Source organism: Pseudomyrmex gracilis, unplaced genomic scaffold, assembly GCF_002006095.1.
Source record: "Pseudomyrmex gracilis isolate BER0280 unplaced genomic scaffold, ASM200609v1 scaffold_196, whole genome shotgun sequence".
NCBI lineage: Eukaryota > Metazoa > Arthropoda > Insecta > Hymenoptera > Formicidae > Pseudomyrmex > Pseudomyrmex gracilis.
In genome coordinates, this window is record NW_018020780.1 from 63,191 (window position 1) to 77,399 (window position 14,209).

The 14,209-nt window shown below is 40.9% G+C and overlaps 2 protein-coding genes and 1 long non-coding RNA gene across 4 annotated transcripts; 2 read left to right on the top strand and 1 right to left on the bottom strand.

Moving 5' to 3' along the window:
* Positions 1-6,148: 6,148 nt before the first annotated feature.
* LOC109858276 lies at positions 6,149-6,742 on the bottom strand. The gene is made up of 3 exons (XR_002250600.1): positions 6,598-6,742; positions 6,351-6,522; positions 6,149-6,265 (listed from the first exon to the last, which is right to left on the bottom strand). It is a non-coding gene; the product is annotated as an uncharacterized LOC109858276 (long non-coding RNA).
* Positions 6,743-6,814: 72 nt separating this feature from the next.
* Positions 6,815-11,247, top strand: LOC109858275 (protein maelstrom homolog). 2 transcript variants are annotated; one of them, XM_020435364.1, is made up of 10 exons: positions 6,815-7,309; positions 7,901-8,102; positions 8,279-8,665; positions 8,739-8,908; positions 9,005-9,253; positions 9,333-9,557; positions 10,098-10,134; positions 10,313-10,375; positions 10,622-10,684; positions 10,776-11,247. In XM_020435364.1, the coding sequence occupies exons 1-10, from the start codon at positions 7,172-7,174 to the stop codon at positions 10,793-10,795; spliced, it is 1,554 nt and encodes a 517-aa protein (XP_020290953.1). In that variant the 5' UTR covers positions 6,815-7,171; the 3' UTR covers positions 10,796-11,247. The 2 variants fall into 2 exon arrangements, with proteins under 2 accessions (XP_020290953.1, XP_020290954.1); XM_020435365.1 differs by lacking the exons at positions 10,098-10,134; positions 10,313-10,375.
* A 304-nt stretch (positions 11,248-11,551) lies between these two features.
* Positions 11,552-14,093, top strand: LOC109858259 (post-GPI attachment to proteins factor 3). Its single transcript, XM_020435337.1, has 7 exons — positions 11,552-12,222; positions 12,302-12,444; positions 12,595-12,747; positions 12,861-12,985; positions 13,221-13,354; positions 13,441-13,645; positions 13,738-14,093. Exons 1-7 carry the CDS (start codon positions 12,084-12,086, stop codon positions 13,799-13,801), a joined length of 963 nt encoding a protein of 320 aa, XP_020290926.1. The 5' UTR covers positions 11,552-12,083; the 3' UTR covers positions 13,802-14,093.
* Positions 14,094-14,209: the final 116 nt, after the last annotated feature.

The window sequence follows — 14,209 nt, forward strand, 5'->3', positions numbered from 1 at the left end:
TTAATACCATTCCGCAGAATTGATTATCCGTTATTAACGCGTGTAGAATAAGACACGCTATCGCAATTTGATAATAATGAGATGTGCGCGTTGTTTCGCGAGATTAACATCGCATCCTTCTTTCCTTTTATTAGCATGAAATGTAAAATGTTACTATGTGTGTGTGTGCGCGCGCTCGCGAAGATAATGATAACTTTTTTTTTTTTTTTTTTTAAGGCGAATCTTCTTCGAGAAAATAATCGTGACGCGATTAAATTTAATATCGCACTGTGGAAAATTGTATTATGGATTATCCTTCGCAAGAGAGCAATTGTTCCCGATACGGCGGAAGAGGCGCACACGTGCCGACGCGCGTTCTCATCCATTTGCCCACGAAGAGAAGAGAATTTGCATATCGCGCGCGCGCGCGATATTTGCATCTTCTTCGCCAAGTTGCAGAAGCGACCGCGGAGAAAGGCATGTGCACATACGTAGTCTGGATCGCACGGCGAGGCAAATCCTTTTATCTTGCCCCCGTGATGCTCGCTGATTCTGGTTCGATGCGCGCGGAGAACAGGTCAGGGCAGGGCACGGCACGGCGCGCGAGGATTACTCCAACTAACCCTTTCCCGAGAAACGCGACACGTTGCGAACGGTGAACGCAACGCGGTTAATTAAAGCAGGAGCTTTCGCAATTGTCCGTGTGATACGTGAATATCTTACTTCACACACCAACTAACGCGCGAGTTGCTCCTCTTTTGTTCCGTCATGAGGGGAATACACGTTTCTGTATTAAAACTGTACAGATACGTGCAATTTTGCGTACACCTGCGCTGGATATAATCACATGGCAAACCGAAATGTTGAAACGTCCGATCGAAACTCGTACGTCATGCGATTGTGCGTGTGTGTGTGTGTGTGTGTGTGTGTGTTTTTGTGTGTGGACGGGAAGACGCGGTTCGAGTAGGATCGGTTGCATCCTCCATTGCGAAATGCATATTCTCGTTGGAATGCAGTTGCACGAATTATCGGATAATTACAAATCGTGGTGTTACGCCCACTTAATCCTGTCCGCGGAATCGCGTCGCGTGTGAGAAACAAGAGGCGAGAGAGCGACGTTGTCTGTTGAAGCGCGAGCGTTCCCGCTCCGTCCGTGTCCCATCGTTCTCATCTCATCGTGTGAGTGAAAAACGATCGCGAATTCCTCCTTGATCTCTTTCAATGCGGATGTATTGTTCCTCCTCCGCTTCTCAGAAGCCGACGGCGACGTATTTTTAGACACGCGCTTTCGTCTACCTACCTACGAAACAAAAAGTCAATTATCTCAAACGCTCGCGGGCACGCTTCTTTTGTGTATAATAAGATAAACAAAACCTGAAGCTGTGCTGAGAAGAACATCATCTCGCGCAAGCGAGACCTTGTACGAAATTTCGTTGTTGGCGAATAGCGCAACAACGTTCTGCAACGTCGAAGCGGAGAGACGTCTCCTCCTCGTTCGACGAGTAATGGTCTCGCACACACAGCGGAGGCGTTTCTTTGTCCCCCCGAGACACGCATTTCGAACGTGTACCTTAAAGATCAGGTTAATAATAATGACTTATGGACAGTCGAGATGTAATATCTCACTTGAAAAGATCAAGGTTCGGGGTCACACCGATTAGCCCGGGATACAGCCCGCGCCTACGATCTCAAATTGAACAGCGCGGATCCTCCTGAATGAACGGCATTCTTCTTCTTCTTTAGGCGCGATCGCATCCTTTATCACAATCTGTCCTTCCCCTTCTCGCGTCCGCACGTGTATTGTATTCCGAAGACATTCATGACATTTCATTCTCCTCTATAAAAAAAAATCCGAGTTCCAAGATCGAGCGCGCTGCTGGTTGTAGATTACACGGAGTCGCGGCTCCGCGTCACGATGTATCGCTCGCCGCGTGAAGTTTTTCACATTTACTGTGTAAAAACTTCAATATTTCAAGTAATATTGGAGAAATTAATGATCATTGCGCAGTCTCGCACAAGGAGACAGTTTGTACAAGCCGATCGGAATCTTCTACGTGGATAAAATTGCGAATATATCTCTGGTTGATGATGTTGGGTCTGACTTGCTTTCCTAAAACTTCATTCTTCGCGCTCTTGCGAAGTTCTCACAAGACTCCTCCTTACCGTAGACTCTGGGTCTTCCATCTCTCCCGCACGCGGCGGACTCAAATTCTGGAAGAAGAAGCGCATTCTAAATTGCACCACGAGAGGTGAGAAACTAGTGTGTCACCCAGACGACGTATCCGAGGCCGAGCGGTCGCTTATTATCACATGACGTAAGAAGTGAGCGTGGCTTGGAGGCCGCCGATCCTTTTTTCGTCGTCGTGGCGATGCCCTCCGTCGCGATGCGATGACCGATGCGCACGCGGACGAATCAGATTCGGACGGTTTTGTGTAATTGTCTCACATCCCGAGAAAGCTGCATTGTGTTGCGTTGTTGTGTTCTCTTTATTTCGTTACTTAATAGTTACCGCGTCCTGTTTTTTTTTTTTTTTCTGGCCTGCTTACGTTTGCTCGTATTTACCGCGAATTACCGCGACTGCAATTTTGCGCACGCGTCATTTCGCGCGATATTCCACACACACACACATACATCTGATTGGCCAACAATGTGGATCAAACAGAACTGATCGACGGCACCGCGTCAATCGCAACCTCTTATTAAAATCCAATCTCGCCTGCACAAACATTTCTAAGATGGAAGATTTATTTGTGCGGAATTGCCGCTAATCGATGCTCGTGCAACCGCCGCCGCGACTCTCTCGCGAGGCTTATTTCTGGCATCGCAATCGCCGTCGGCGACGTCGGTGACAAAACCGAGGAGGACTCTTCTCGGGCCGCGAGGACTCAACGTCGCGCCGCCGCTCACGCAACGCGCGAACTCCATCGCCCGTATAAAGATGTTTTCGCAGCAGGAGGGAAGAGAGGCCAAGTGGAACATAAAATTCGCACGGCTGCGTGAATTCAATGGGAGATTATGAATATCCGATCTTGTTGTTGTCGAAGCTGCTGTGTGCACGTGTCATACTTAAAGCCGCCTACGCGTTTGTTGCTGCTTCTATTCGCTCGGCGCGAGGCGATGTCTTTGTTCGCCGCGCGCGGATCTAAGTAGGCATTCCCCTCGGTCGCGATGAAAGTGAAAACTCTTCGCTCTGCTCGCGAGAGATGACCTACTACTTGCCAAGAATCTGGGTGCTCCATCGCGCATGGCGCCGTGGCATTATTCGCGATTCCCCCCCGTGGCCTTCCCCACGTTGCGCAGCGCGTTCGGGAAAATCGCCTCGAGAAAGTGGACGGTCCGACCACCGACGGTTGACCCTTCACCCTGATCCCTCCCGATCGTTAACCCTTCACGGTTTTCTTTGATTCTCTTTATCAGCCTGATCAAGTAATGCGAAATATCGCGTTCTCCTTATCATCGCAACTGTGATCAGCGTACAATTTACCTATTTAATGTAAAACTGTTCGGTGACTCTTTTTCTTTTCTTTTTTTTTTTCACTTGACTTTACCGAACCAGCACGCATCTGATTACTTCATCTTCAGCTCGCAATTATATGCTATTATGAGAGCCGCTTCACACGCGTGTTTCTCAGATTAACTTCTGAACGCGCACACCTCCCGTGCGTGTACCCACGTTTCGCACGCGTGTGTGTGTGTGTGTGTACGTGTGTGCGTATACGCGCGTTTTGAAACCCCCGCGCGCGGTACTTGACATTATTCACGAAGAATGTAATATACTTTTATTGGTTTCTCTCGTTAGAAGAAAATTTCCTCGGAAGTTGCGGGAAGATATCGCAATATTTTTTTTTTTATGAGGTAAACTCGGAAAAAAAAACAGATTTATAGTTGGTTGTGCAAAAGGAGTACTCAGTTACGTGCTCAGTCGCGTTGTCGAGGAAATGATCGTGCGATCTCTCTAATCTGTCCACGCAAACGATGTACATAGCGTTTTCATATTAAAAAAAAAAGTAAGAAAAATATATAATTTACCTCCGCATAAAGAATATTTTACGTAAAACGTAAGGGCACAGGAGTTACACCGTTCTAGCGCCGACGACGTCGGTGCCGAGCGAGGTGTTCGCACGAGCGAAGGCTCGCTTAAAAAAATTTCTCAGACAGTTCGGGGAGGCGAACAAAGACAAATTAATTATACGATTGACTGCGTCACGGCCTTAATGATCTTTTTTCTTCTGGCAAAACGCGACAATGGAAAGATTTTGACGTGTACACATGGAAGTATATGCGACACCGAGTTCGCGGCACTCGGGTGAAATCGGATCTGAGAAAAACATCAAGGTTCATCGAGGTTCGCGATCGCGAATTAGTTTGCGATCTTTTGGGTTTGCAAAATTTCGCAATTTTCCAAGGCGCGCAGCGGAGAGACTCGATTTCTCGGCGAGCGTTCGAACGAGACACTTATCCTCCTTCGACAATGCGACGCGGCGTATTGTAACACACACACACGGCCGATACGTATCGCGCATACGAAACCGAACGAAAATATCAAATTGTTCCCATCGTTTCGTGACGAAATGACAAGTGCGGAAGGAGAGAGGAAGCGGCGGGGGAGAGAGAGAGAGAGAGAGAGAGAGAGAGGAAGTCCCCTTTCATCACGAATCGGACAAAGAATGTGGCGAGACATCCGGTGAATTTTCGACGAGATCGCATCCGCTATTAATACTAACGTGGGATATCGCGTCGGTGCAATCACCGCGACGCGCGATATCGCTTGCAAAACGCTCCGTGTCCGAAACGCTAAACGTTTCGTACCTAATAAGTATTAGCACCGCGCCGTCCCCGATCCATACGAAACGATCCCGCGTACGAGGAACGAACGACTCTTCGCCGGGAGAGGAAGCGGATTATATATTTGATATCTGTAATAATTGATACATATCTCTGATGTGCGCGTTGCGGTGTTGTTGCGTCATCGTCCATTCGAGAGATCGATCCGTTCCAGAGGTGTTCACCGATTAAAACGGAGAGAGATTCTTCGCGCAATCCTTTTATTAGAGAAGAAGCCGTCGCGTCTTTCTTAATAAAAGCAATGGGGAAACATCCCGGGAAAGAAGTAGGTCTCGTCGGAGGTGAGACCATTGTGTTCAAGCCTCTGGAAAACCTAGATGTCAGAGCGTCGTTTAATAAAAACGATCGACGTGCGGCAAGGTGCAATCCTTAACTAGCGCTTTCTAACGAACCGGCGAGGCGACATGTCCGTCTCTCCTTCATTTTCTCTCTTCTTTTTTTCTTCCCAAACTTATCCGAAAACGTATCTTCCATTGTGCGTTGTATTGTGTAAACCTAATGTAAAATTAACATTAAGATGAGAAAAAATTAATAACAGATACATATCGCCGTTTTAATTTATATATAAAAAAAATAAATAAATAAATATCGCGGAAGAATTAGAGTTCTTCGTAATTGACATGAAAACACAACCGCATAATTGTAGTGGGTACATACCGTCGCGATTATAAATTACGTTGCACTGAAACGTGCAATTACGTATCATAATTTACGCGCTAGTTGCGATCGCAAACGGAGGAACGGAGTTGGCAAAGCGTCTCTGGCATGCACCTCCTCATCATTCTCACTCCCTCACCTCGACAACAAGGATGCTCCTCCGGGTCCTTGCGATCCGTGTCTCACTAATGTCAAAATCGATCGAGAAAATGCCGCGCGCGTCTCCTAACTCTTTGTCTCCTACTCTCTCATTATTGGACTCCATCCCAATTCGACGATTCATGCGATTCGACATTCGACGGTACTTAAAGGTAACTCTTTCCGTGACATTAAAAAGGCACTCCCAGCAAGGCACTCGGTTACACCGGTCCTCTTGCCGCGGCTTGCAGTTTCACACGGCGCGATGTCGGATGTAGAAACAATCGCGCCGACAGTGTTCCATTTCTATGGAGTTTTTACGAGCGGGAAAAATTGCTCTCTTCAAGACACACGCGTTACTCGCCTTTTTCTTGCTTACCGCCTGCAATTTTATTTATTTTATCAATTTTATTGTTCCCGCATCTATTTATGTTTTTATTACCTTTCTTATCTAATTATATCAATCGTGTTTAACAGATTCTCTCTCTCTCTCTCTCTCTCTCGTGATGTAGTCTACGTACCTTGTGCACTTTGTTCCTTTGCTTTTGTCCTTCACAAGTATACAGTAATCGTTTTCTCAGATGTAAACCTTTCACGTGGGATTATCCGATGAACTTCAAACACGTCTTGCGCTTTATATCGCATCTGTTAATATGAACAACTCTACAATAGCCAGGTTCCAATTTGCGGACAAAATTAGATATGTATAATTGAAAGAGCGTATACTTACCCAAAGCTTCAATCGAGCTGAATTGAGCGAGAATGGTATTCGTAGATTGGCCGATGGGAGTTTTCCGGCACTCCCTGCGATCGATCGCGGTCGATTGCGACATGTCTCTGCGACATGTCACTTCCGTATTTTAATGGACAATTTTTTCCTCTCTCTCTCTCTCTCTCTCTTCCTGTTCTTAAATAATTATCACACAGATTAAGATTCGAATTAGACTGAAACTTATCAATTAGAACGAAATCCATACTTAAGATTGGCTCTCTTTCTCCTCACTAAATGCTAATGCTTCAATCCGCAACCCAAACCGACTTCCAACGACGTAAACACGTTACATACGCGAGACCGTTCAAAATTCGAGATTCTCATTCGATGTTGCGATTCTCGAAGTATCGAACATTTATGCGCGGGAACTTCGCGAAATGACACGCAGCGCCATCTGTAGAAAGGAAGTTGAATTGTATAGAAAAAATGCAGAATATAACCGGTCCTGCAAAAACCAATGAGACGCGAGAGTTAAGTGTGCAGTGTTTTTTTCTCTGTTTTTGATTTTTTATAGATTCGACAAATTAGTTGCTGCCGTTGAGTTCTTTGACTCTTATTCCACTCTTGGCTCCGGACGACACGATTGTGTTCTTTGCCGATCGGGTTTGAGTGTTGAGTTATCACATCTGGTACGTCCTGTTAATCGACACCACAACGTATCACAGATCGTCCGCGAACGTTCTTATCGCATCGTCTTTTCGTCTCACGATCAGTGTTTTCAAGTTTTTGTGGGAAGAACTTGTTTTCTGAGACTCTTTCCGCGGGCAAAGATAGTAAAAATGCCAAAAAAAGGCGGGAAAAACGCGTTCTACTTCTTTATGATTGACTGGAAAACTCGTGCGGAAAGACAAGGCGCCGTTTTCCCAAACGGACTTCGAGACGTGCAATTGGATCCTGATTGCAGTGCAGAGTGGAAGGTAATAAAATTATCCGATCTTCTGACAAGAGATTCGTAGAAGACGTATATGTTCGTCGCGCTTTCGTAGCGTTCAGAGGGTATCCGAAGGCCGACGGTGCGTGACTCAAAACAAGATAAAAATGCAAGAAAAAGTAAGATGCAAGTTGAGATTTTACATGCGCGCGCGCGCTGTTCAATTTGAAGTAGTTTCAAATGTGACCATACAGAGAAAAGTTGAGAAAAATTTATCTTTCACTTCCGACTCTTCCGAGTTTACGTACTTCGATATTCGTACCTGAATCGACTCTGCGAGACAATCGGTCTCTGATTCGAACTAATTCGAAGTGTCAAGTGCAATAAAATCACAGTGGAAGGTTGCATGAATGCGTGTTCAAGTTTGTTATTTTTGCACCGTATCTTTTATCATTTTTCGATTATTCGTTATTTTATTATTTTTCAATTTTATTTTGGAACTCAAGATATGTGTGTGTGTATATTTAATGTATGTTTTTAATGTAAGGTTGTGTATGTAAATACATGTGTTGTACTCTTGAGACTTATCATCTGAAATATTTACACAGTTCAACAGAAGGTGTTTTTGTTTATGTAGAATTTAACTAAGCAAGAAAAAGGAAAGTACGAAGCCATGGCGAAAAAAGACAAAATCACTTCACAGATATCGGTTGTGAAGAGAACTACTCTTGGAGAAGACATAAATCATCTTGAAGCCAAAGCGAGGGAACAGCAAAGGTTCAAAGAATTAATGAACCACAACATAAAATCAATGATTAAAACAGCTTTGAGCGAGAAAAGTAAGTAATGCTGTACCTAAATCCTTTCTTAAATGTTTTGCTGTTATTAGGAAGCACATTGTTTTTTTTTTTTTTCACTGAGTCTTTCTGTTGTGTTTTTACTAATCTTATTGACCTGAACAACATTCCAAGCAAGAGAGAACAACTGTAAATATCTATCTCTTTTATCATTGCAGATTTATCATTACAAGTATTTGTTCTGATACACACTAATTACTTTTTCAAGGAGCTTGTTGCACCTGAAAAAATTAAGTACTTTCCTGCGGAATACGCGGTGTCTATTTTTTCGTTAGAAAATGGCATAGAGACTACTCAAAATGTAGTTGTCAGCATCCCAATCCCATTGGGATATAAACGAGAAGCATTAGAATCATCTAAGGAGATTCATGGTATACCGGTGGAATACGCAGGCGGAGAAAATAACTTCGCTGATATATATGCGAAGTTGGTCGATTTCTTGGCGCCGTATATAAACGAGCAAGACAAGTATCCGCCTTTTTATACAACAAACGAGAATTTACTGCCAGTGCGGTCTTTACTGGAACAACTGTGTCATGCCGTGAGTGAGTACATTTCTATTGTGTGACACTGTAAAACTCTCCACTTAACTACTACTAAATTCTATTTTTGTTTTAGAACGAGACACTGAACAGTTTGTTGTCTATGAACTGGAAACATTGTACGCACGTATGGCGGAGGAACTTTACAAAGAGAGAGACGATCGTAATGTCAAGCTCATTCCCGCATATGCCATGCATATGTTTAAGCGTTGCACGTACATGTCTGATATAGGCTCCGAATGTGCTGTAGGTAGTTTTTGTTTTTTGATCGTTTCTTTATTATGTACAATATATGAAAGCGCATCGAGTTAGTGACGATATTTTTGTTCTGTGTCTCTGAAGTTTCACAAGTACAGCACCAATCCCACCGCCTGCAGTAGTTTCGAGCTGCAGCGCTGGGTGTGGATATTTTGCGAGGAATTTTGCGAATCGCTCAGAATAGATTTGCGCCCGGGAGTGCATCATCCCAAGAAAGAGAGATTCGACAACTTTGCCACCGTGACAAGGACGCTGGACAATATGAAAATCGTAGATAACTCTATGTCTGATCTATCTGAACCTGAAAATGCTGCGATCCTCTCTTCGACAAATGTAAGTAAATCGATAAAATTATTTTACGCAAAAAATCTATGCAATAGTATTAATCACAACGGTTGATGTATCTTTATAGGTCAGCGAGCAGCATAGAATAAAAGTATCTAGCAGGTCATATAAAGATGAACTTCGTCGTCGGAATCAATCGGCACCAATAAAAATTATTCAGTACGGATCGGATGAAAGTATCAACAAGCTCGCTGATAAAGCTGGTTGTTCTAAATCTGATGATACAAATCTTGATGAATCCGTCAAGAATTCTGTTGAGGAACCTGTCAAAAGTAAATGGGTGCCATCTTATGTACGTATTTATGTGATTTTCATATTAATTTACATATATCTTTATATTATTTATATATATTTATTTAATTTTTTTGATTTATATATAACGCATTACAGTCAAACGCCACTGATCTTAATGTTGTCAAGACCGAGTTGACCACTATTCTAAATATGTTCTTTTTATTTCTTTTTTTCTTCTTTTGAAATATGTAAATTCATACTTTTGCACAAAGATTATTTTCATTTTATATGCAATATCGAGCGTTCTGCGTGTGCACAACAAGGAACAACGTTTGACTGCATGTGTACAGTTAGGACATATATGTCTTTACCTACAAAAGTGCTAAATAATGATTTTGATTGTTTAAAGATAGTTTATTTATTATACGTGCAGTGGTTTACATGGGAAAACATACACGTCTCCTAATTGTATTTGCATCTAATTATAATGGTGTATGTTATGTATATACTGTCTATGTGTCTGGCTATAAAGAAAACTGATGCGTTAAGTAAAACATGTTAAGTAAAACATTTGCGCTAATTTTCCCGTTTCTTTTAGTTGAATGAAAAACCAATGAAGCCCCCGAATATAAGTTGTAAGTTCGAAAACTTCATTTTACAAGTAGATGACTTATTTATATCATACAAATTTATTTGCAATTATAGTGTTCGAGTCATTTTTTTAAATATAAATTAATATTCGAGTGAGGTTTTATTCTCATAACATTACATGTTCGCAATGCATATGCATCTTACGTTTATCTGTATTTCTAGCATGTGCTAGTCTTACTGTGAACAATGATGCCGCAGCGTATAATTCCAACTTTCCTAGTATCGGTAAGTCAATCGTACGAGATGTAATGATATTTTTATCCACACGTCACGTTTACTCACTCTCACAAATACTTTAACAGTTATTTAAACAAAAACAAGCATCAAACACAAGCATATAAACAAACAGGCATACAACACAAACAGTACACGACACAACATGCATAACTACAATTAGGTACAATGTGTGTTTCGATTACATTTCGAAAAATTACAATTTGTAAATAATTACATGAACGTTTGCAACCGCAGGCGGCAGAGGCAAGTCACTCTTAGGCAGATCCAATGAAGAATCAAGAAAAGTAACGGGTAGAGGTGAGTTTGTGTTCACACTGTGTACAGATTAAACGCGCACGCCACGTACAGATATAGTTTTACAAACAGAAAATATTGTTATTTGTTGTAGGACGAGGATACATAATTTAGAGACAGTGTTGAGGAAACATCATGTATCAAGTATCAAATCTTCTATTAAAGATGTTTCGAAGACCTTAAATGCGGACCTACTTAATTTCTGTTTACTATTATGATGTTCCTTTGATCAAAACTGTATTTTGAAGCTTTTCTACAAAAATTATTTTTTTTTACCAGAAAGAGAATTTTCATGCAACAAGTGCAGTTAAACTGTCTTTTACTCTTTACAACGATAAAAAATCTGTTAAAATAATTAAGTATGTACCAACGATGTATATCAAAAATTTGTTTCTTTGTTCGTGTTGCTTTTTACACTTTATTTTGTTTTTCTTATCTTTTCACACACGTGTATGTTCAGCGGAAAAGTCACAAAAGTGTAAGCAGCATGAATAAACTTTGTATTTTTGTACAGTGTCCGACAATTACTTTAAAATCTCTCGTAGGCAGGTAGAAAGAGTAAAACTGAGTCGAAAAGTCTTGAACTATTTTTTTCTATTACATATAATAAAGGAGTAATTATTGAATAAATCAAGCCAATCAGCGCCGACCTTTAGCCGAACGCACGTCAGTAAACCACGCGCCTGATGTGCGTGAGCGTTCCCGGCTAATGGTCGGCGCTGATTGGCTTGATTTATTCAATAATTACTCCTTTATTATATGTAATAGAAAAAAATGGTTCAAGACTTTTTGACTTAGTTTTACTCCTTTTACCTACCTACGAGAGATTTTAAAGTAATTGTCGAACACCCTGTATATTATAGATCGTTAACACAGCATAAAAATGTTTTTATAATGTGGCGTTTATGAAAAAGTATTTTATTTTATAACATTTTTTAACAATTCTAATGTAACATAGATATTGGGATTGGTATATGTTATCAGTAGAAATAGAAAGTTATTTTTATGTATTACAATTAAGCTGTGAAATATAAATAAAGAGTTATCTCGATGTGCCATTATCTTTTCCTCTATTCTTAATACACGTAATTATTTTTTGAAGTTTAACATTGCTGTAATATTTGTAGTTGTGCGGTCTACAGCAGGGTCACCAAACCAACGCACATGCGTAAGTGCGGGCCATTTCTGGCAGCACTGAAGGGGACACGCACACAAGCGAGTAGCCACTCGCCAAGGCGCTGAGCGCACACGTACACGGCTGTTCGCCTGTGTGCGTTTCGTCTGTGTATTCCCTCTACTTGCTGAGCATGCTGCTAGCGTCCGCAAACTGGCATCTCTGGTCGAAGGTGTTGTGAACTTCGGCGGTCTTGTGACAGATGTATCGCCGGTAAATGTCAGTAATATGTCAAAAGCGGGACGGATCTTCGTCTTCTTGATTCTTCAGACCTGTCTTGTCGGGAGTGCGGTCGGTTCGATAGGTGACAGGTCGCGCATATACAACAAATGCTTGGCGTTGTGTCGCAGTAGCAATTGCGAGAATGGTACATAATGACAAATGTATCAGTCAATCTTTCAATGTGTAAAAACAAGTTTTTATTTACACACATATGTACATCGTAGAAACAAATTTTAAGAAGCAGCCTCCCTTCTCCTTAATTCTGATGAACTGGTCGTGCAAGGAAGATTGCAGTTACATGTGCATGTGGAAAACTGTCGACTCCTTTGTAACTGATGGATTGAAGGTACCGCAATTTCATGGAAAAGTAAGTGAAAACACGTGAAAAATATAAAATGTTACGCGACTTTACATATAAGTATGTGTTATTTTTAAATGACACATTTTTTTAAAAAAGTTATCAACTTTGCAAACAAATGCAAAGCAACAATGTACGTAGACACTTTCGTTTTTGCAGTGGCCGTTTATTCGTTTATTCGGGTGTCAGGAGCCCGCGTCGGTTTTATTTTCGTTATTGAATTTTTACGCTCATTGGAAAATGTTTCGGGAATTTAAAAACAACGTGGACAGCGCCTGGCCTATGTTTCACGCTTGGAGATACTTCAGTTTTGTGAGTACGCTCTTCGTTAACTTCCCATTTGCGTACACTGTCCTTGTCAGTTCTTCTATAATTCACAGCTCTCTCGAGTTAATTTGTTTAAAGAGACCGTAATTTCATTATAGATATGCTTGAACGGATGGTTTTGGTCCGTTGTGTTCCATTCGCGAGATAGGCCATTTACAGAAGCCATGGACTATTCGTGCGCATTTAGTATGGTACTTACACTTTTGTACTGCATGCTCTTGAGGTACTGTGTAAAAAGTGTATAAATTTCTTGTTTTCTTTCTCTCCCTCTTTATTCTCCTTCTCTGTGCGTAACAAATGTTATACTTAAAACAGGGGATACTGATCATCCTTTCTTCCTCCAATGCATGTTCATAAGAATAAATGATTTTTAAACACATTTGATTCTTACAATCTAAAATACTCAACAAGTTCTCTGCTTTGTTGTTACATATAAAATTATTAAAAACAACTTTTAGGATACTTTACCGAAAGATTAGAACCTTTGTTGCAATAACTTGTGGATATGTGAGCATTCTGTACATGCATTTGTCACATTTGTGGTCAGGCAATATTAATTATGGCTACAATATGGCATTCAATGTAGCGATAGGTGAGTCTTTTGTATCGAGTGACCGATTCTTTGCAGGGAGGAAGAAGTAATTTATCTTCGCGAAAATAAGAAGTTACAAATTTCAGGCCTCACGACTTTCGCGATAACGATGCTGTGGTGGTACTTCAATCGGAGAAAACTGCTTCACGCGCGCTCGATCGTTTGGTTCAATGTATTGACCGTTCTCGTCACTCTGCTCGAACTGGCAGACTTTCCGCCAATCTTTTGGATATTTGACGCTCACTCCTTGTGGCACGCCAGTACCGTCCCCTTGACAGTATTATTGTACAGGTAAATTTACATCGATTACATAATATTATATAAAACAGTTCATATCGCTAATTAACTGGATTTGTCAACAAGTAATATTTATTCATTCTTAGGTTTATGATCTCAGATTGCCAGTATCTGAAAATATATTACAGCAAATCTAAAGATCACTTCTAAACGCAATGATCGTCGCAGTAGGTTCTGTTTCAAATGTACGTAACATTTTATTGATGGAGTTCTATTCCCGTGTTCTTTTCATACCAAAACGTTCCAGAGAATGTAAGTTCATGTGTGTGTGTGTGTGTGTTTGTTGAAATATTTGAGGTGAGATAAGAAACATTCGAACGTTATAAGAATAACGTGTATGACTAATTAAAATTTTATTTTGACATTACATAATAAAAAATGCATTCAGATATGTTACTTCTATCTGCTACAGGGATAAATACAAAAATTCATCATCGCGTAACATTACTCAAAAATTTTGTATACGTGTAATAATAAAAATATTTCTATATAATAAAATTTTAATATTTATAAATATACATATATATAATATATATATATATATATATATATATATAT

What these genes read in the sequence shown, in the direction of transcription:
- LOC109858259 (XM_020435337.1), top strand. Translation starts at nt 12,084, where the DNA reads ATGTCAAAAGCGGGACGGATCTTCGTCTTCTTGATTCTTCAGACCTGT. An exon ending in TACCGCAATTTCATGGAAAA is followed by an intron (nt 12,445 to 12,594) that starts GTAAGTGAAAAC and finishes TCGTTTTTGCAG; the next exon opens with TGGCCGTTTATTCGTTTATT. An exon ending in TTGACAGTATTATTGTACAG is followed by an intron (nt 13,646 to 13,737) that starts GTAAATTTACAT and finishes ATTCATTCTTAG; the next exon opens with GTTTATGATCTCAGATTGCC.
- LOC109858275 (XM_020435364.1), top strand. Translation starts at nt 7,172, where the DNA reads ATGCCAAAAAAAGGCGGGAAAAACGCGTTCTACTTCTTTATGATTGAC. An exon ending in ACAACTGTGTCATGCCGTGA is followed by an intron (nt 8,666 to 8,738) that starts GTGAGTACATTT and finishes TTTTTGTTTTAG; the next exon opens with AACGAGACACTGAACAGTTT. An exon ending in TTCCAACTTTCCTAGTATCG is followed by an intron (nt 10,376 to 10,621) that starts GTAAGTCAATCG and finishes TTGCAACCGCAG; the next exon opens with GCGGCAGAGGCAAGTCACTC.